Source organism: Hemitrygon akajei, chromosome 27, assembly GCF_048418815.1.
Source record: "Hemitrygon akajei chromosome 27, sHemAka1.3, whole genome shotgun sequence".
Lineage (NCBI taxonomy): Eukaryota > Metazoa > Chordata > Chondrichthyes > Myliobatiformes > Dasyatidae > Hemitrygon > Hemitrygon akajei.
Window position 1 is genome coordinate 23,177,347 of NC_133150.1, and position 22,756 is coordinate 23,200,102.

The following is a 22,756-nucleotide window of genomic DNA, read 5'->3' on the forward strand; positions in this document are numbered from 1 at the left end:
TTTTCTCTAGTACCTTAAAAGAGTTTTGTTGAGAGAGACAATGCCATTTGTGTAACACAACAAACATGGTCTAACCTTTAGCCGTTTACCTTATTGTTTTAGTTCTCTTAAATAACAAGGTGACCAAGTATCTCAGGTACATTTACTTGATACATTTATGGCTTATAATCTGTCATCAATCTTCAAGAATTATATAAACATACCCACGTGCTCTGAAAGGAATACTACAAAGAAAGGAGTAACTAGGTCATTAATTCCTTGAACATAACCACTTGCTGGATGTCGAATGGCCCATATGAAAAGAATTCGTTCAAAGATCTGTAAAAACAAACATAATGCATATTTTAGATGAACTTGCTCAACTTTATAGTAATAACTTCCAAAAGCATACTTCAATATATTTAAGCATGTTATATTACATGGATCACTGGATTTCAAGTGAACATTGATCACTCCTTTAACTTAGATAACAAAATTTGAAGTAAATATATGCAAAATAGATATGTAGTAAATTCCTGCCTTCAATAAAATTGTAAAATATTACAAGTGAATAATCAATAGTAAAGAAAAACTGTGCAGGGTACAACCATTTCACAGGTTTTGGTGTAAAATGAAATATCTTGGACTTAGTACATGCAATGGTCATATCATACATAGATCATAGGTTTCCCAATGCAGTAAATATATAATGGTGTTTATTAAAATGAAGCAGGTAAAGGAGGTTATCAACACAAGCGCACCTCAAGGATGCATGCATAGCCCACTGCTCTTTTCTATCAATACTCATCACCGTGTGGTTAGGCACAGCTGAAACATCACCTATTAATTTAGCAATGACACAACAATCATTGTCAAAATCTCAGAGGTTGATGAGGAAGCATACACAGGAGTGATATTGTTGAGTGGTGTCATAATATCAACCTTGCACTCAATGTCAGTAAGACCAAAGAATTGACTGTAGGTTTCAGGAAGGGGAAAATACACACCAGTACTCATCTAGGGATCAGCAGTGAAAAGGGTGTGCAGCTTCAAGTCCTTGGCCATCAACATCTCAGAGGATCTATCTTAAGCCCAACATATTAATGCAATAAGGCAAAGCAGAACATACTCTGCAAATAACAGCAAGGTTAACAAACAATACTATTTTGAAAGAAGGTGAACAACAGTTTGCTTGGTATAAGCATTAAGAAATCTGAGTGTTGCCCAAGTTACCCTACTACAAACAGACCACCAAAATGCACAAGGGCTTGGAGTTGCTGTTATCACTCATTAGCTATCTATTAAAATAAAAATACCAAACAATTCGAACCTGCGCATTCCAGTGCAAAGAATTTTCAACTGATAAGCCACGACTGTTGCCAAATGACCTCTGTAGTACTAGCAATACAGTTTAACAAGAATAGGCACTTTTTAAAAAATTAACTGATGTCAAGATTTTAAAACTTTTTGTTTTTGTATTTCTCCTATCTCATTTTAATACCGTCTTTATGTCCACATCACTTTCTATATATAACGTTACAATAAAATATCCAAAAGCTTAATTGCCATTCCAAACCTTACAGAATGACTAAGATGCTGTGAGCATAATGAATGGTAAACTACTCAATACAAGAAGACATGGCTTTAAGGTAAGGGGAGGGAAGTTCAAGGGGGATATTAGAGGAAGGTTTTTTCACTCAGAGAGTGGTTGGTGCGTGGAATGCACTACCTGAGTCAGTGGTGGAGGCAGATACACTAGTGAAAATTAAGGGACTATTAGACAGGTATATGGAGGAATTTAAGGTAGAGAGTTCTATGGGAGGAAGGGTTTAAGGGTTGGCACAACATTGTGGCCCAAATGGCCTGTACTGTGCTGTATTGTTCTATGTTAAACACTATTTCTTGACCACTGCCCTTAAAATCCACACCACATCTTGGCCCGAAACGTCGACAGTGCTTCTCCTTATAGATGCTGCCTGGCCTGCTGTGTTCCACCAGCATTTTGTGTGGGTTGTTTGAATTTCCAGCATCTGCAGATTTCCTCGTGTTTGCCACTGCTTATGAGGTTGACTACATATGGTTAACAGGTCATAGTTGTTAAATTGCTGGCAGGTACAGCATGTGTACAAATCATGAAACAGCAGAATATAGCTGCAATGTTTTTATCATTATATAGAATTATTTCGGAGATAAATATTGAAAACATCAATTCAACTGGATAGTGCAGTCTTGTTTCCATTTTGATGAACTAAAACTCCTGGAGCTAAGGATAATTTACTATGTGACCTTTTTGTATGAACACACAAAAATAATAATGCATCAATTTGAAACAGAGTTAGAGTATGCTAAAAAAAAATCTGATAAAACGCACAAAAATCATATCAGATATTTTTATGGCAGTTCAGGTTTCTGTCTTTCCATCTAATGAAGAGTGGATTTGGCAATTGTTTTTATTGATTGCCATTTGCTTTCTTGGGCTTTTGACTGCTATAACAGCTTTATTTTACACAATAAAGAAAACTGTATTAGTCTAGCTGCTACAACAAAGTTCACAATTGAAATGAAGTCATTAAAGTGAAAAAGTGGAATGGGTTCTCAAATCTACTTGCCTTTTATACTTCTTGTTCTAGCCAGTGAAAGAGCAAACACCCAGATTTTAATATAAATTATATTACAAGAAATAAGACATTTATTAATCAGAATTCACTGTGTTACTTATGCCTAGGCATCAGTTATAGTGATAAAACTATTTGTAACTAAAGCCACAGAAGGAAATGACAGAGTGCAAATGAAGACAAATCAAAAGAACAAAGAATATATTGTTGAAGACCTAAGCGCCAAAACGAAACTACAGTCATGTCTGTGAATTGGTTGAAACCATGAAATCATAAATCTTTGACTCGTTTTTGTTATATCTCTTGTTGTAATGAATACTGAGGTATCTGTCAACATTCCATATATTTGGAAAAGTTCCCAGAATCATATTTGGCTTTCTCTGGATTTTCTATGAAGTGGATGCATTGAGCTTCTGCTGTTTTTTTTTGTTAATTTCCAATAATTTCTGCTGCCTCTTCAATGTTTTTAATTTGTTGCAAGGTCAAAAGTGGGAATGTGTACAGATTCACAAATCATTCTGCAAGCAGTATAATCCAAACAACATTAAGGCTTGGGCTGGTAAAGTGCAGGTAATATCCAGCAAACAAACACCAGCCATTATCCTTTTAAAGAACACACTTGACATTGCTGAGTCTACTGCCGGCAACATCCGAAAGATTACCAAAGAGCACAAAGTTAACAAAATTGGCCTCAACAGTAGAGGTCATGAGAGTAAATTAGATGTCAGGCATCCTTGATCCACTTACCTGATACCACCACCACTGAACCCCCCCCCCCCCCACCCCAAGTCTCTCAGCCATCCATATACAAGGTTTCACACCCAAAGCATCAATAAGTGGTATTCCAACACACTTAAAAGACTCAGTATCATCCAGTCTGGTTTAACTGGCATCCAATCGTTCACCCTAAATATTCATTCCCTCCACTACCATTGCACTATCATAGCTACAAGGTGTCATCTACAAAATACACCTCAGCAAGCTGCCACATCCAAAGGCAAAAATCTTATAAGAACACCACCTGGAAGCTTCTGTTCATGTCACACACTATCCTGACTTGAAAACGCTTTGTAATTCCTTCCACACGTTTAAGTGTAGTTAACAGAACATTGTGCCATTACACAAGTTGCAGAGATTCAAATAAAGCAGCTCACCATTATCTTCTCAAAAACAAAACAAATTATAGTGTTCTCAGTTTTGTACAAATCAATAAACAAATTAAACAAAGTACAATGAAAACAGTCAGCCCTCCTTATCCATGGGGGATTGGTTCTGGAACACACCCCCCCCCCCCCCCGCCCCCAGCAGATACCAAAAAACGTGGATGTTCAAGTCCCTTATTTAACCTGCCTCAGTGTGGTGGACTTTAGGACTGGGGGAGCTCAGACCCGCCGCCTGCGGCTGCTGCTGAATCTGCAGTATTTCTGTTCCGTTGACGGAAAACAATCACGATTGAAAATAAAGTGGAAATAATAAAGCAATCAGAAAGAGGTAAAATGCTATTAGTCATTGGAAAAGCCAAAAAGGATAAAGTGAGAATAATAGAACATGTGAAAGGCCCTGCCCTGATGAAAGCTACAATTATTACTAAGCAATGCAGTGGTTTAAGTATTGAAATACATACATTTCTTAAGTGTTTTATATGCATAGAAAAGTAAAATATAAACTATATACTAAGACAAACATTTGACTGACGCTAAATAATACCGGATGTACCTGTTTCGACTTACATACAAATTCAGCTTAAAGACTGCCTGTACTTTAAATCATCTCTAGATTACTTACAGTACCTAATACAAAGTAAATGCTATGTAAATAGTTGTTATACTGTATTGTTTAGGGAATAATGACAGGGGAAAAAAGTCTGTACATGCTCAAACAATGATTGCTGGAGAGAGAACTTCCGGGTTTTCCCGATCCGCGGTTGGGTGAACCCGCGCATGCGGAACCCGCGGATAAGGAGGGCCAAATGTATTGCAAATTTGTGGTGTGATAATCAGTGCTATGAAGTTTGGTTTACCTTGTGAAATTTAATGCAACATCAACTGGACTGGTTTTAATGTCCAATTTACAATTTTATGGTGACTTTGCCAAATGTTACAGGAAATATGTATTGATAAAACATAAAATCAGTGTTGCTGGTTACACAGCTAGATCAGAATACCCAAGACAGAACAATATACATTTGCCACCAAATCCATTTTGCATCCAAAATCCTGGGGGGAAAAAGCTTACCCAAGTAGTTGAAACTTAGCACCCTCTGTACTATAGGCGTACCTCACTTTGCACAATGACATGAGTGTGAATGCTAACTTAATAATATAAGCAATCTCTGTAACATTGAAGCACACAATATGTTTACCATTACAGATAAAAATCATGCATAATTTTCTTGGTACAGAACAAGTTTCCACACAAGTTGCAATAACATAAAGATGATTTACTCTGCTTCCACAGCAATATAATGTCAGGTTCTGCAGCTAAACTGTGGTTGACTATTTTCATTAAGCGTACAAATTCATTCAAACATTTATTTCAAATAAAATTCTTCACACAGTATCTAAGCTGTATATCTTTGAACACTGATCCCCTCAATCACAGCTGGCTGATGAGTGATAATAAAAAGCCTGAACTCTGAGTGCTGTTAAATAGCTCTAATTAGTTCTATGCCTTGTAGGAAAAGGCAGAAAATGAGTAACAGTTCCTGGCATGTGGGATAAGAACAAGAGCTGTTGCTATTTTACAGGATATGTCTAATTACGCTATTAATACTCAGCCTTAACAAAATAAATCCCTGAAAGGATGAAACAAAAGGCCAAATGTGATTATCATCAAATATGCTGCAAGTAATTCAGATCCTGTCAGACATGTGGCAATGTACAAAGGTTGCACCACACTAAACCCCAAGAGGTTTGATTGCTTAATGGATTTTCCTAAAAGTCAAACTAAGCAAGTAATCAAGAAATGCAGAAGTTACACAAGTTTAATCCTGGAACATGATCCATAAAGCAGCATTTTTCTGTTGTCACAAAACAGTTATAAAACAAAGTTCATCAAAACATAAAAGCATGAGCAACACACACAAAATGCTGGAGGAACTCAACAGGACAAGCAGCATCTATGAAAAAAAGTAGTCGACGATTTGGGCCAAAATGTTGACTATACTTTTTCCATAGATGCTCCTGGTATGCTGAGTTCCTCCAGCACTTCATGTGTGCTGCTCAGATTTCCACCATCTGCAGATTTTCTCTTGTTTGAGATAAAAGCATGAGCCTTTTTAAGCTTCAAGTTCAATTCTAAAATTCTAATTAAACATCTAAACATATATCTGTTAACATCTCTATTAAAGTAGTATATAGGTATTTTAGATTAATACACTCCAGCATTCCAACTGTGCCAGAAGAGGGGCACTTTGGAGCATATCCTCAGTTGCTGCCCAAAAGCTTTGGGGGTAGGGCGATACTGCTGGCACCATGACCAAGTCTTAAGGTCTTCGGCGGACGCAATCAGCACAACGATTCAAGACAGCAAAACTCAGCACGCTCCCAAACAGTCCATCACCTTTATTAGAGCGGGGGAGAAGGCTCAACATCGAGCTAGCTCCTCGGGAAGGCTTCTTGCCACTGCACGAGACCGGCAGCTCCAAGTTGGCCTAGGGAGGCAGCTCAAGTTCCCAGAGAACATCGCAGCTACTATGCTCCGCCCGGACGTGGTGTTAATATCGGAGTTTACAAAGTCAGTGGTCCTGCTGGAACCTACTGTCCTCTGGGAAGACTGGATTGAAAAGGCCAACGAGCGCAAAAGGGCTAAATACACAGATCTTGTTACAGAATGCTGGAGCAATGGCTGGAGAGCTCGCTGTGAGCCAGTCGAAGCTGGGTGCCGGGGCTTTGCTGGCCATTCATTACAGCGGACTCTTAAACTCCTTGGAGTTAAAGGACTGCAGTGCAGAAGAGCCACCAAGAACATTCTGGAGGCTGCTGAAAAGGCCTCGCGGTGGCTTTGGATCCAGAGGGGGGATCCGTGGATTAGTGCACCACTTGGGCACAAATCGGGGGCTGATCACCCCCAGCTGGGTCGCCCGGGCAAGCGGTGTCTGATGATTAAAGACCCAAAACATCCTACAACCCCTGGTTCATCACTGAAGATGTGCCCAAGTAGCACCAGAAGATGTATTCTACAACGATTCCATTTTGCATTGATGGCCAAAACCAGGGTGATGGTGATTGATCTGAGGAGGAAGAGGACTGATTCTGTATACATTCTGTGAAAAGAAGTTACAGTGGTGGAGGAGTACAAATATTTGGGTGTTCATATCATCAACAGAATCGACTGGAAAACGAACACCAAGGCGGTTTACAAAAAGTGGACAAGCAGACTATTTTCCAAGGAAATTGAGATCCTTCAATGCATGCAGCAGGATGCTGGAGATCTTTTATTGTTTTAGTGAGTGCAGTTTTCTTTGTGGCTTTATGTTGGGGGAGAAGCATAGCTGCTGATGATGCAAAAATAAATAAAATCAAAAAGTTTGAATTTGTCCTTGTCTACAATCCAGACTCAAGTTAGAGGTGGATAGGAGGTCATTAATCAAACTATTATCCATTATGGACCATCATGTACATCTTCTCCATAACCCACTGAATAAGCACTGGAGTATCCCTTCAAACAGGCTTGTTCAGCTTCACTGTCACATGGATCATTACAGAAAATCTTTCCTACGAAATGCAATAATGATATACAGTAGATCACCTCTGTGCGATAGGAGAACACGCATCATAGTACAATAGTGTCTATTTTATTATTTGGTACATTATTACACAGTATTGCACATTATTGCACAACGGTTAATTACTGTTGTGTATATTATTATGCAGTACTTCATTATTAGTTATTGTTATACTTATCATTATTATTATTGCTAATTGTGTTTTTAAATGTTGCTGCTGTAACAAAATAATTTCCCACTCAGGATCAATAAAGTACTTATTATTACCATTATTATATTTTGGTATATCATGATAATATCTGCAAGAACATTTTCAAAATGCTTCTGAAAACAAATTGATTCACAATTTACTTTGACTACTGCTCTACAGTATTGACAGCGATATCAGGACTTCCATTGCACATCATTTAACTTGAATAAACCTGCTGTTGTTGCCCCTGACTCTTGAGGCAACACCATTTTGCAGTCTTCTACAAGAAAATCAGGGGAATTTAGTGAAATCACTAATTAAGGCATCAGATTCAACAGATTATTTCCACTGTTTAAAACGAACTGATCAGGAAATTTACCGCAGTCTTTCAGATTATACTATTATTTCTGAAAGTAAAATTATATCTTCAGAAACAATATTTTTAACTTGGGAAGATTTGTTTCGTTGATCAGGTCTTTAGTCAAATGACTGAGATGACAATCACCAAACCTGAGGGATGGACAGCAGCGAACGACAAAAATGGGCAAATCTACATCTAGATTACCAGACTGCCGAAAATGATGAACAACTGCAGATGCAGGAAATCTGATATAAAAACAGAAAACACTGGAAAACCTAACAGGTCAGGATGCATATGGGGAAAGCAAAACAGTCAGATTTTTTCTATTGTTATTACTAGATTGTTATGTTAACTTTCTTCAATGTGACAAGTATCTGGGGTTTTCTGCCCACAAGAAAAGCTAGTCGAAAAATTACAAGGTTAGACATTTTATTCTCATAGGTACTCCTTGTTTCTGTGAACGGTGTTGACCATATTTTATATACAAAAAGTGCATTGTCAGAGTTAACTATTTGCACACTTTACTGTCTCACTTTCTAAATTTAAAATACTTTGAAATAGGAATTTTTGAGCTAGTCTACAAACATTGTGCATCATATTAAATCAAAAGAAAAATTCCAAACCCAGTCAACAATTTACTAAACATTATAAAACAAAATTGTGAGGCTGAAAAAGTATTCATCTCCTTTGTAATTACTACATGAATTTTGCTCAGGTGCAACGTATGTATTACTTTACCAACTCACCCAATTTGTTGATGCAGAGGATCACATTTTCAAGAAATTCTTAAGAATAACTACCCTTTCTCTCTCTAAAGGTCCAACAGTATGGTAGATTTTTAATAGACCAAATCAAAATGAAGACAAAATGAAGGTAATGGAAATAGTAATGGAGAAGCACAAATCTAAGGAAGAATACAAGACCATCTTAAAGGCACTGAACATATCTTGGAGCTCAGTGGAGTCCATTATAAAAAAGTATGAAACCATAGTCACACTACTGTCAGGCCACCCTTCTAAACCTGGTCACCAGAGAAGAATAGCACTTGTAAGAGACGCCAACAGTCGCCCTGAGTGAGCTGCATAAGTCAGTGGCTGCAACAGGAGATGATGTTTGTGGCTCGTAAATCTCTGCCTTGCACAAAAAGGGTATTTGTGGAAGAGTGGCAAGGAAGAAGCCCTGGCTTGAAAAAAAGTGCATACTCTTGCCCATAAAGATTTTGCAAAATGTCACTTCGAAGATACTGTAAAAATATGGACAAAGCTCTTCTGGTTGGATGAGATTAAAGTGGAGCTTTCTGGCCTCGACAATAAGCGATATGTGGTGTGTAACTTTAACACTGCGCATCAAGCCAGGTAGGTAAAGCAAAATACAAAAAGATCAGTTTAATATTGTCAAGTTGAGCAGTCACTTGGAAGAATTCAGAGGAACCAGATGAAGATCTACATTACTGTAGATACAGTAACTCTGTACATCAAAAGTAATGTAAATACAAGTAATCTAGCACTAAATATTAAAGATTGTTAAATCTTCCAAACAAAGAATAGCAGAAATCACAACCAGTTCCTGAAAAACACAAGTAGAAACTGTAGTAGGAAGCAAAGAAGTGACATGGCATTAAAAAAAGATTTTGTATTGTACTTAACTGCGGATATCCAGTACCTACTTAGTATTCAAGATGTGCTTCGCAAGAACAAGTGTCAGTGGAGTCTGGGTTGAAAAGGATCATTAGATATGGAGATACATTAATGACAGCATTGCTCTGCTAAGACCTTGGCAGACACTCTGCTAACTCTCCCAAATCAAGAAATTAACCATTGTTCAGAGTGGAGAAACTACTGGTGAGGGATGGTGCTGAGCACTGAGATTGGGGTTCATGGCTGGGGATTAGTAGTTTCTGCCTTACAACATGTCTGACCTCCTCGAATGACAGTCAATACTAGCTAATAAGTTTGTTACAATAGGCAAATATTTGGGCTGTGAAGGCAATCAAAGAGGCAGAGACAGTGAGGTCTGTCTCTTCCAACAGAAGATAACTAGACAAACTGTAAAGATAGATAGCTATATAGAAAGATACTTCATTGATCCCAAAGGAAATTAGTGTCAGAGTAGCATTACGAGAGTACAGATATACAAATATTAGAAAAGTAGTAAGAAAGAATTAAAAAATAAAGTATGTCTAATAGCCTAACAGAAGGGGGTCATCACTCAGAGTTGTATCTAAAGTCTGAGGTATACAGAGTAAACAGGAAGAGAGCCAAATTATTGTCCACAGAAATTGACACCAGGCATTTGTGAAGACTTTGTTGTGTGCTGTGCACTACACAGCTTTGCCTATGATAGCAGGAAGTGCCAAAGGAAAAGGTACCCAAATTCCAAGAATCTTCAGAAGAGCCTGAAAAGCAGCAAGAGGAAGAAAGGAGGAGGAGAAAGCCTATCCAGCAGATATCCCAGGCCAGCAGCCATAACGTGAGTTGGCAACGCAAAGTAAGATACTCCCGAAGAAATCGAAGACTTTTTTTTTTGCAACAACACACACAAAACACTGGAGAAACTCTGTAGGCCAGGCAGCAGCCATGGAAAGGAGTAAACAGTCGACGTTTGGGGCCGATGCTCTTGATTAGGGGAAGAAAACTGAAGAGCTTCTTGTGGATGGAATCAAGGAGTTCTTCCAGCATTTTGTGTGTGTTGTTTTGGATCTGCAAAATTTTCTCTCGCTTGTGATACTCCATTTCTTGTAGAATTTGTATAAGTATAATCTCCAATTAAAACTATAAAAAACCATAAAACCTTAAAAAACATGTGACCCTCTGCTACACCAATCACTGCCAACATCACAGTACAACAATCAGATAACGGAGCTCTGTGACTTGGGTACTGATTATTATACATCAATGAATAACTACCTAATCTGATCACTGAAGTAGCCTGCTACCGCAATTATACTGTGCTGTACATGCTCACCTACTCTGAGACACCAATTTTCATTTAGAACGTATTCCTCACCAGCTGGTAGCAATGAAGCTTGGTTCAATAGAACTGGACAGAAACACAAGGCATTCGACTGGGAGAAGTGGGCAGATGCAGTAGCTCATCATCGCGCAAGGCCAGCAAGAAGATATAAAAAGCAAGGAGTTTCTTTCAGCTGCAGATTCAATTGGGAGAAGTGCACAGAGGCAGTAGCTCGTCATCGTGCAAGGCCACTGAGAAGGTTCTGGTATAAAAGGGAGACACTGCCTAGCGGAGCAGTCGTCAGTGTAGCGCAAGTTAGAGGATAGGCTTTGGCTCATCGGGGCTTCGGCAAGAACAGGCCTAGGTGAGGTAAGGAGACAAGTTACCTCTATATCTTTTTTTTCCTCTAGCTTAAGAATAGTGGGTATGACTGCAAGGCCAGCTTTTGCTCTGGGTGTCAGATGTGGGATATCTGGGAGACTTCTAGCCTCCCTGATAGCCATATCTGTGCCAGGTACATCAAGCTGCAGCTCCTTAGAGACCGAGTTAGAGAACTGAAGCTGCAGCTCAATGACCTTCCACTTGTTAGGGAAAGTGAGGTGATCAATAGGAGCTACAGGCAGGGAGTTACACCAGGGCCACAGGAGACAGATAAGTGGGTGACTGTCCAGAGAGAGAAGGGAGAGCATCAGGTAATGGAAAGCCTGCAGCCTGCAGCCTGCAGCCGGCAATAATAAGTGTTGTTGTAATGGGAGATTTTAAACTTTCTTAATATTGACTGGCATCTCCTTAGAGCAGGATGTTTAGATGGGGTGGAGTTTGTTAGGTGTGTTCAGGAAGGTTTCCTGACGCAATATGTAGATAAGCCAATTAGAGGAGAGGCTGTACTTAATCTGGTATTGGGAAATGAACCTGGTCAGGTGTCAGATCTCTTGGTGGGAGAGGATTTTGGAGATGGTAATCATAACTTTCATCTTCTTTACCATAACACTGGAGAGGGAAAGGAGAAAGCAATTTGGGAAAACATTTAATTGGGTGGGGGAAATATGCTATTAGACAGGAACTTGGGAGCATAAATTAGGAGATGATGTTCTCAGGGAGATGCATGGCAAAAATGTGGCAGATGTTCAGCGAATATTTGCATGGCGTTATGCATAGGTCTGCTCCACTGAGGCAGGTAAAGGATGATAGGGTAAAAGAACCATGATGTACAAAGGATGTGGAAAATCTAGTTACGAAGAAAAGAAAATCTTACAAAAGGTTCAAGAAACTAGGTACCAATAGAGCTCTAGAAAATTACAAGGTTGCCAAGAGGGAGCTTAAGAATGAAATTAGGAGAGCTAGAAGGGGCCATGAGAAGGCCTTGGCAAGTAGGATTAAGAAAAACCCAAGGCATTCTACAAGTATGTGAAGAGCAAGAGGCTGAACCAAGCAAGAATAGGACCAATGTGATAGTGGAGAAGTGTGCATGGAGTCAAAGGAGGTATTGGAGGTACTTAACGAATACTTTGCTTCAGTAATCACTAGGGAAAAGGTCCTTGGCAATTGTGGGAATATCTTAGGGCAGACTAAAACACTTGAGCAGATAGACATTAAGGCAGAGGATGTGCCGGAGCTTTTTAAAGGCATTAAGTTAGATAAGTCACCAGGACCAGGCGTGATATACCCCAGGCTACTGTGGGGAAACAAGGGAGGAGATTACTGAGCCTCTGGTGATACTCTCTGCATCATCAATAGAGATGGGAGAAGTATCAGAGGATTGGAGGGTTGCAAATGATGTTCACTTGTTCAAGGAAAGGAGTAGAGATAATCCAGGAAATTATAGACCAGTGAGTCTTACTTCAGTAACTGGCAAGTTGTTGGAGAAGATCCTGAAAGCCAGGATTTATGAGCATTTGGGGAGACATAATCTGATTAGGGATTGTCAGCATGACTTTGTCAAGGGCAGGCCGTGCCTTATAAGCCTGACTGAATTCTTTGAGGAAGTAACAAAACACATTGATGAAGGTAGAGCAGTGGATGTAGTGTATGTGGATTTCAGTAAGATATTTGATAAGGTTCCCCATGCAAGGCTCCTTCAGAAAGTAAGGAGGCATGGGATCCAAGCAAACCTTGCTTCGTAGATCCAGAATTGGCTTGCCCACAGAAGGCAAAGGGTGGTTGTACATGGTCTGTAGAAAGGTGGGATAGTAAGTTTGCTGATGATGCAAAGTTTGGGGGTGTTGTGGGTAGTCTGAAGGGTTGTCAGGGGTTACAGCAGGACATCGATAGGATGCAGAACTGGTTTAAGAAGTGGAAAATGGAGTTCAACACAGTTAAGTATGAAGTGGTTTATTTTGGTAGGTCAAATTTGAAGACAGAATATAATATTAATGGTAAGACTCTTGGCAGTGTGGAGGATCAGAGAGATCATGGGGTCCGTGTCCAGAGGACACTCAAAGCTGCTACACAGGTTGACAGTGTTATTAAGGAGGCATATGCTGTGTTAGCATTCATCAACCATGGGATTGAGTTCAAGAGCCATGAGGTAACTTAACAGCTGTACATGACTTTTGTCAGGCCCCATTCGGAGTATGTGCTCAGTTCTGGTCACCTCACTACAGAAAGGATGTGGATACTATAGAGAGAGCACAGAGGAGATTTACAAGGATGTTGACTGGACTGGAGAGCGTACCTCATGAGATAGGTTGAGTGAACTTAGCCTTTTCTCCTTGGAGCGATGGAGGATGAGAGCTGACCTGACAGTAGTGTATACGATGATGAAAGGTATTGATTGTTTGGATAGCCAGACACCTTTTCCCAGGGTTGAAATGATTAATACAAAGGGGCATAGTTTTAAGGTGCTTGGAAGTAGATACAGAGACGTCAGGGCTAAGTTTTTCCACACAGAGAGTGGTGGGTGCGTGGAATACACTGATGGTGACAGCGGTGGAAGCGGATATAATAGGGCCTTCTAAGATACTCTTAGATAGGTACATGGAGCTTTGAAAAATATTGGGCTATGCAGTAGGGTATTTTTAGGCAGTTGTTAGAGTAGGTTACACAGTCAGCACAACATTGTGGTCTGAAGGGCCTGCATTGTGTTGAAGATTTCTATGTTCCACAAGTATATTTACAAGATTAGGCACCACAGTATATGCAGCAAATGGACAACTGTAAGAGACACTTTGAGGAGTAAACTTTAGGAGGATTCTTTTAAAAAAATAATTAATTCAGCATCAATGCGTTGCTTAACCATACATTTCTGTGGACATCAGTTAAGAAAGGTACTGAGTTAATGGAAAGCTGTGAATTAGGTTAAAGTTAGGGGAATATTTGATGATCAAGTTTCAGGAAGCTGCAGCAGTAGGCAAGGAGTATGATGAAATAATCAAGTCTAGAAATAAAGGCACAGGTGAGGGATTTCACAACAAAAGAACTAATCTCAGGTTGCACCTAAAGGGTGATTTATACTTGTGCGTCGCATCTACACCATAGGTACCGCATACCCTACGCCGTAGGGTGACGTGCACCTCCCCAAAAAAGTAACTTGCGTCATGACGACGCAGACCTCAACAACTGTGATTGGTCCACTTGGGAGCATCGCATTTCCTCCTACGCATTTCTGGTTGCTTCTTCTCTGCCATGTCTGTACATATGAAATAAATGAACCAAACCATCAAATCTACCTGCCAACAAGCAAAAATGTTTGAAATACATTTCCTCGTCCATGTCTCTCACGAAGAAACTCAACACAGTGGCATAGAAACCCCACCACCAACTAGCGTTTTGGCACTCACCAACGCATGCTCGCTATGGCGTAGACCGACGCAGAAGTGATAATGAGGGCTACGGCGTAGCCCGTACGCACAAGTATAAATCAGCCTTTATGCTCATGTTGCAGACCTCGCTGCTAATATTGGAGTATAAAAGTTGCATTGTTTGCTGTGTAACCAAAACTATGTAGTCTGAGTTTGCTATTTGCTATGCATGTATCCGATTGAATGTAGAAGACAATGGTGTGTTAATGAGAGGTAGCTAAGAGATGTAGATTAGAACATGATTAAGTCAATAGGTAGAAACAATTGTGGCGAACGTACTTCTGAGACACAACTGTAGACCAATTGGATATGCTAATGCAACTAAACCAGGAGATTGCTATAAAAAATGCTATGTACAAGGATCGGTGGGCAATCAGCGACTAGCTCAATGACTGTCTCAGCTTTGATTTGCAAATTAAAGTTTAACCCTTCTTGAAGAATCTTCTGCGTCTCCTGGTCGTTTGTGGGGCACGAAAAACCACGACACTAACTTTTTGAAAGTCAGCAGAGATATATCCTGTCCCTAAGGTGTTATTGCTTTATAACTGGAGTTTTATTTTCAACTTTTTGTTGGTCTGGGTTGGTAACAAGAATGAAATGGAGAGTTTGTTGCAGATGGAATCGAGAGCAATCACATTAACAATTGAGTCTGTTGAAGAGTTCAAAAAGCTCCTTTCAGATAAATTTGATTCCCTCTTTACCTCCATAATTAGTTCTCGATGGAGTAGATCCTCAGGTGGACTCCAAGGGTTTGACAGAGAAAAAAAAGGCGGCAGTGTATTAAAAGGGAATTCATTCAATAGAAAATTTGATGACGAGATTACAATTAAATTCACTGAGAATAATTCCACAGTGTGTAAATTCTTAAAAAGACATTACTTCAGCTATGAAAACTGGCATGGCATTGGATGGTCAAAATGGAATGAAGGAGCTGTGTGGGGTACAAGAGAGTGCAAGTGACCCAAGTGAAAGAAACCACAGACTCCTCCTACCACCATGATTCCCAAGAGGGAGTGACACAAAAAAAGTAATACAGACACAAGTGGAATTAGAAGGGGGCTTTGGGTAGGAAAGCGAGCCAAACTATGTACACAAGTGTGAAAAGACCAAATTAGATTATTCTGGGATTTATATTTTCTGCAGTAAATTTAAGATCAATCCAATTCTCTTCTGCATATTAAATGAAGAAATAAATCAGGATAAATGTTTTCTCATTTGTCCAACAAGATAATCTTAAATGAGTGGAGAAACAACAGGTGTCTCAGAATTATTTATTTATTCTAATTTTGTTTCTTTTTCTATATTTGTATAGGTAATCTTCTTTTCCATATTCGTTGTTTGTAAGCAAGTGCATAATTTTTCATTGATTCTATTGCATTTCTTTGTTCTACTGTGAATGCTTGCGAGAAAATGAATCTCACGGTAGTACATGGTGAGAAATATACTTTGATAGTAAATTTACTTAGAACTTTGAAAATAGGAGAAGATAATCTCAAAGGACTACAGGGAATACAGGAGCAGAGGGAGAAACAAAGGCATGATTTCTCATTGTTTAAAGCCCCACAGTCACGATATAAATTTAGACTGGACCCAAAGTAGAAGCTATGGATAGGCAGGGAGCCTTTTTATTGGAAGAAGATAACATTACCCTCATCAAGTTTGCTGTCAAAGCCACAACGTTGAAACAATGATTGATAATAAACTCAAAAGATGGCAAGGGCCTTGTTGACAAGTGAGCACAGATTTTGAAAAGAAAGAAAAAGGCACTAATAGATGATAAACTGTTACAACATTCAGAGGGGCCAGTGAAACAGGAATGTGGTAGGACTTGTTCTCAGTTAACATATTGGCTGTAATAGTTGTCAAGAGACTAGGACTGATCACTTGAGGTAGTTGTCGGCAAGCTCTGAGATGTATACTTGAATGTACCTACAAAGGCCATGAAGAGAAATAAGGAATAAAGATATAAGCTTAGCAATGGCAGCCAAGATTAACACGACAACACAGGAAAAATCAAAGTCAAGAAATGCTGAAGGACTAGAGTCATATAGAGATGGCACATTGTCCAACAAGGGAGAACATAGAACAGAATAGTATAGCAAAGAAAGAGACCTTTCAGCCCATAACATTGACCCAAACACATTAAACTGGTAAATAATCACCTAACTAAACTAAGCCTTGCTTCCTACACAATATCCATATCCCTCCATTATCCACAGATTCCTGTACCTATCAAAAAGCATCTTAAGCACCTTTGTACTTGCCTCTACGACCACCCTGGCATCAGAATCCAGGAAACCACCACTCTGTAAAAATAATCGTGCCCTACACATCTCCTTTGGACCTACCTCCTCTCACCATAAGTACACCCCCTCTGATATTAGACGTTTTGACCAGGGGGAAAAATACCACCTGTCTACTCTTCCTATGATTATCATAATCTTATAAACTTTTCTAAGGTCTCCCTCTCACCCTCCACTGCTCCAGAAAAAAAAACAAGCATATTCAACCTATCCCCATAACACATTCCTTCTAATTGAGGCAGCATCCTGGATAAACCCCTCTGTACCAGGGAAGAGGGAAGAAATGGTTAAAAATTCAGGGTCTGGATTACTTAAGTTATTACGAACCTGAACCTCACCACCTCAAAAAAAAATTAAGTAGAGTAAAAATCAAAAGTTCAACATTATGAAATACAAATTACACAGTTTGAATCTTAAGAAGCATCCTGTACCCAAAAACAAAGAGGCATGACTATGAAAATGAAGATTAAATTGAGAAAGCCTGATTGATATGCATATAAAATTGAGCAATTGTGATAAGTGCAATGATTAATGTTTTATATTACATGCAGCACATCAACTTCAATTGCTTATTTTATAATAATGTTGCTCAAGAACTCTTTGTAAAACTCAAATGCACCTGCAACTACTTAAACTTCTAAGCTTCTGTACATGATTTCATTCACTTTACTCTTAATTTAATCACATTTTGTGGACCTCAAACTAGATGCAATCAAAGTTCAAATGCTTCAATGGCAAACATTTTACTATGGTCGCAAAGGTGTGTCAAAAATTGGCATTACAAGTCAAAGAATATTGTGTCCTCACAATACGAACTACCTCAGTAAAAGATTAAAAATAAAAGAAATACATAATTTGCAGAAAAACAGAAGGAATTTGTTATTTTGCATTATCTGCAAACAAATAGACCAATCTGGAAAAATGATTAATGCCTGCTACAGATCAATCTAGAAGTAATATTTATTACATATAAAAGTGGTCCATGGATAATTTTAAATATATAGTCAATTGCACCACTTACGAAATTCCCTCCATACAAGCACTCAAGCAGGCAATATCATGCAGCCTGTCATCAGGATTTCCCTGTGAAATGGTGGTAATAATGTGTGATGTATTCTATTATGGCATCTGCCAGCTCAAAGAGTCTTTCCATTAAATGAATCAATTTAGCTATTAAGCTTTCCAGAAATGCATCAAGAGCAAGTGAAACTAAAAAGTGAAAAATTTTAGTATTACAATGAGGAAAAAGTCTCCAGTGCTTGGATGGCTTTCCAGGGCACACTTGCTTAATAGGATTATCAATCCTATTTCTTTATTTAACATGAAATTCAAACTAATAAATTGAAACTTCAAGAAAAAATAAATTAAGCATTAACTGACTATTATCACTCTCAGGCCTGTATATATCTGAATCTGAGTTCTCCGAATATCTACAGAATTGAAATGATTACATAGAATTGGCTTTCTGATTAATAGCAAAGTTATTTGCATGAATTGTTATTAAAGAAATTTGACAGCAAATGATGTTGAGCATGGAAGTTCAGTATCACTACCCCTCCGATTTGCATTGTCGCAGTTTTCTTTATGCAATCAATGAATTAATGAGAGCTTCAGATATGCACAAAAGCATCCGAAAAAGCTGAACAATAAATAAGTCTTTAATTAGGTGTAAAGCCATAATTACTATTTATAGCCTCTTTGCTCCCCAATTTTTTGATATATTTGTGACTCATTGACTCAATGTTGAAAATAATTTTGAATGATGAAGATAATAATTTGTTTTAGATATGCTGTTTTTACGATATTGTTGTACAATTACGATTTTTTTTATTGTTTATGAAATATTTAGACATTGTGTTGAAATTTGTGGCCATTTTTACCTTGTTAGCTTGCTGATGATGGGGACCTTTCAATTTAAGTCAGCACAAAGACTTAGCTGTTGTTACTTTATGGTAACAAATGTGGGGAAACTCCATGCCACAGAAAATGGTAGCGTAGCAGTCAGCATGACGCTATTCAGCTCAAGGTGTTCCAGAGTTCAATTCCGGCATTGTTCTGTAAGGAGGCTCTGTACACCCTTCCCATGAAATGCATGGGTTTTCTCCAGGGTTTGCAGTTTCCTCCCACAGTTCAAAGACATACCTGGTAGGTAAATCGGTCATTGTAAATTGTCTCTTGATTAGAATAGGATTAATTGGGTTTGTTGGAGGTTGCCAGGGTGGTGCAGCTCGAATAAATCTTTGTGGAAAGGTGTTTTTTTTTAGGTGCAAGGTTGCTTTGGCACTGTCTATAGAACATCTAACCCATTGCTTCACATTTGAAAAAACTGTAGTTTAACAATTCTTCAGCCAAATGAAATGCTTTAGTGATGCAAGGTCAAAAGAAGTGTCCAAAACCAGATACAGAATATGACCCACACAAAGTCACTAGACAGACACTGAAGTTGATGATGTAGACGTCTTTATTCATCGCAACAAGCAGACATTCTTCTGTAAACATTCTCACTGGAGGCTCACAAATGCAAAAGTATATCATATTTTTATACCCTTAAGATCAAAGGTAACAGCAGGTGATTCAATACAATTTCAATAGTTACAATGACATTATTTACTTCAATATTTTGGGTCGACAATTCACACATGTAGACCAAAAGCGTCTGAATACAGAGAGCCAGACACCCAAAATTAATGCTGTCAGGGCTGTCTGAGTACATAAACTATTAATTGCCTGAACCTGTGACCGTGTTTGAGATGCCAAGCGCAGTACACAAAATGCTGGAGGAAAACAGGTCAGGCAGCATCGATGGAAGTGAATGACCAGTTAATGTTTTGGGCAGAGACCCTTCTTCAGGACTGGAAAGGAAGGGGAAAGATGCCAGAACAAAAGCCATTGTCTTAACATTTAGCTGACGCATATGGAAACATCTCACGGTCACCACTGCACAAACCAGATCTTTTAGTCTGTGGACCAGACAGATTACTTGCAAAGATCTGCTTTTAAATTCAATTTACTGCTTGCAATTTACAATCCACCTTAAGAACTGAAGACTGGACTGGTTATTGTTTGAATTAATATCTGCAATATTTACCTAACAGCATTATACTTACTAGCATGGATATTAAAGTTACTTATTCTGCAAACTGAATCAACCATGAATATCAGTGCAGATTTATCCCTTTCACGTTTCTTTTCAGTAAAGAGGATCAATCCAAAAGATAAAAGAATCCTTGCAATGCATGCACATCATCTGTGTTCCACCAATGAAGCCGAGCTTTCAGTCATCATGATTCCTCTCCCCAGAATTTTCTCTTTCAACACCTCTTCTTTATTACTGCTAACTTGGCCATCTTCAAAAGTCTAATAACCCAATCTTTTTTCCCATGCATTTCATCAGCAACCTTAATTCTTCTATTACTACTCGTAGTTTGTGGAGCGCCATGGAACATTGACTGTGATAAAGTACCCATATAAATGCAGTTGATGGTGTCTGTATTAATATCAGTAAGATTAGATCCTGCTCGATTCGTAACTGAAATGTGCAGCTGTGAAAGCAAAATTATTGTGGTTTTAGCTAAACTGACTTAAAGATACAGCAGAATACAAAAGAGTGAAGATTCTGTGACTTTCTATTGAATTATTTCCTAGCTTTTTCTCGTAAAACAATGTCTTAAGTGATATCTAGCTGTATCACTTGACACACCAAGATTCAGCTTTCATTCGCTATTACAGAGCTGTTAAAGTTTATGGGAAAGAACCTCGTTGTCCTGACACAGCACTAGTTATTAAGATTGTGAAATGTTAATTAGCCATGACAAAAGCCTCAGATACTACAAGTTGGAATGTTGCTTTGCAAAACAGATACCAAAAAAATACATAAAATTGTAAAATATGGCTTAAAGTCAACTGAAACAAGCTCGGGGAAAAACCGTGGCAGTTGCAGAATATGAGAAGGGAGCAAGAAACAGCTCAACATGACTTAAGAGTCAGCTAAACTGAAGTGTAGCAACTGATTCTTCAGGAAAAAAAAAAGATTGCAAGGCATAAAATAAAATCAGAAATGCATGCCAGAAAATATTCATAAGAGAGAACAGATAGAAAAATAATAAAGCTCAAATTGCAAGTACCTTTGGATGTCTTCCAGTTAGGAGGAATGCAAATTGCTGTTTGTATTTGAGCGTCAAGTTTATTAGCTAGATTTAGAAAAAGCATCAAGGAGAGAATAAACCTAGAAAGGTACAAATTAACGTCAAGGCAAGGATGATGAACCCGATTGATTTTCCATGTTACAACTTCAAAGAATTCAATGAGAGAAGAGCACATAATAGAATTTACATGGATTTTATCAAGGGTTTTGAAAAGGTTGCGGATGGCAGAGTGATCAAAGACCACAGGATCCAAGAGAGACAGCAAGTCAAGTTAAAGATGGGATCTATAGAAGAAAGCAAAGAATAATGCTTGAGAAGCACTTTTGGAGCCAGGTCTGTTATCAATGGGGTTCCACAGTTCAAAGTTCAAAGTAAATTTATTATCAAAGTTCATATATATCATGATATACAACCCTGAGAGATTTGTTTTCTTTATGGGCATACTCAATAAATCCAGCAACCGTAATAGAATCAATGAAAGACTACACCAACTGGGCAGACAACTAGTGTGCAAAAAAGAGCAAACTGTGTAAACACGAAAAGAAAGAAAAAAATAATAAATAAATATAGAGAACATGAGATGACTCCTTGAAAGCGAGTCTATAGCTTCTGGGAATGGTTCAGGGATGGGGCAAGTGAAGTTGAGTGAAGTTATCTTCCTGGGTTCAAGAGCCTGACGGTTGAGTGTTAATAATTGTTCCTGAACCTAGTGGTGTGGATCCTGGGGCTCCCGTACTTTTTTTCCTGATGGCAGCAGTGAGAAGAGAGCCTAGCCTGGGTGGTGGGGATCCATAAGATACAGGAGCAGAAGTAGATCATTCGGCCCATCGAGTCTGCCCACCATTCAATCATGGGCTGATCCAATTCTTCCAGTCATCCCCTCTTCTGCTTTCACCCCATACCCTTTGATGCCCTGGCTAATCAAGAACCTATCTATCACTGCCTTAAATACACCTAATGACTTGGCCTCCACAGCTGCTCATGGCAACAAATTCTACAGATTTACCACCCTCTGATTAAAGCAATTTCTCTGCATCTCAGTTCTAAAAGGACATCCTTCAATCCTGAAGTCATGCCCTCTTGTCCTAGAATCCCCTACCATAGGAAGTAACTTTGCTATGTCTAATTTGTTCATGCTTTTTAACATTCAGAATGTTTCTATGAGAACCCCCTCATTCTCCTGTACTCCAGGGAATACAGCCCAAGAGCTGCCAGACATTCCTCATACAGTAACCCTTTCATTCCTGGAATCATTCTCCCTGATGATAGATGCTGCTTCCCTGCAACAAAACCGTGTAGATGTGCTTAATAGTGGCGAGGGTTTTACCTTTGATGGGCTGGGCTATATCCACTCCTTTTGTAGGGGTTTCCACTCCCAGACATTAGTACTTCCAGACCAGGCTGTGATGCAACCAGTCAACATACTCTCCAAGACACATCGACAGAAGTATGTCAAAGTTTTGAATGTCATACCGTATCTTCGCAAACTTCTATGTAAGTAGAGGCATTACTGAGCTTTCTTCGCAATTGCACTTATGTGCTGGACGCACAAGTCCTCTGAAATAATAACACTGAGGAATTTAAAGTTGCTGACCCCCTCCACTTCTGATCACCCAATAAGGACCGGCTCATGGATCTGTTTTCCTCCTCCTAAAGTCAATAATCACTTGCTTGGTCTTACTGAC

General features: G+C 38.9%; 1 protein-coding gene across 5 annotated transcripts in view; it reads right to left on the bottom strand.

Moving 5' to 3' along the window:
• The window catches only part of LOC140717185 (TBC1 domain family member 22B-like), a 339,243-nt gene that overhangs the window by 159,885 nt on the left and 156,602 nt on the right, over positions 1-22,756 (bottom strand). For all 5 annotated transcript variants that reach the window (XM_073030478.1, XM_073030479.1, XM_073030477.1 and 2 more), the window contains one exon: positions 204-318. In XM_073030478.1, the coding sequence (XP_072886579.1) occupies positions 204-318 (115 nt within the window). The remainder of the gene's footprint in view (positions 1-203; positions 319-22,756) is intronic.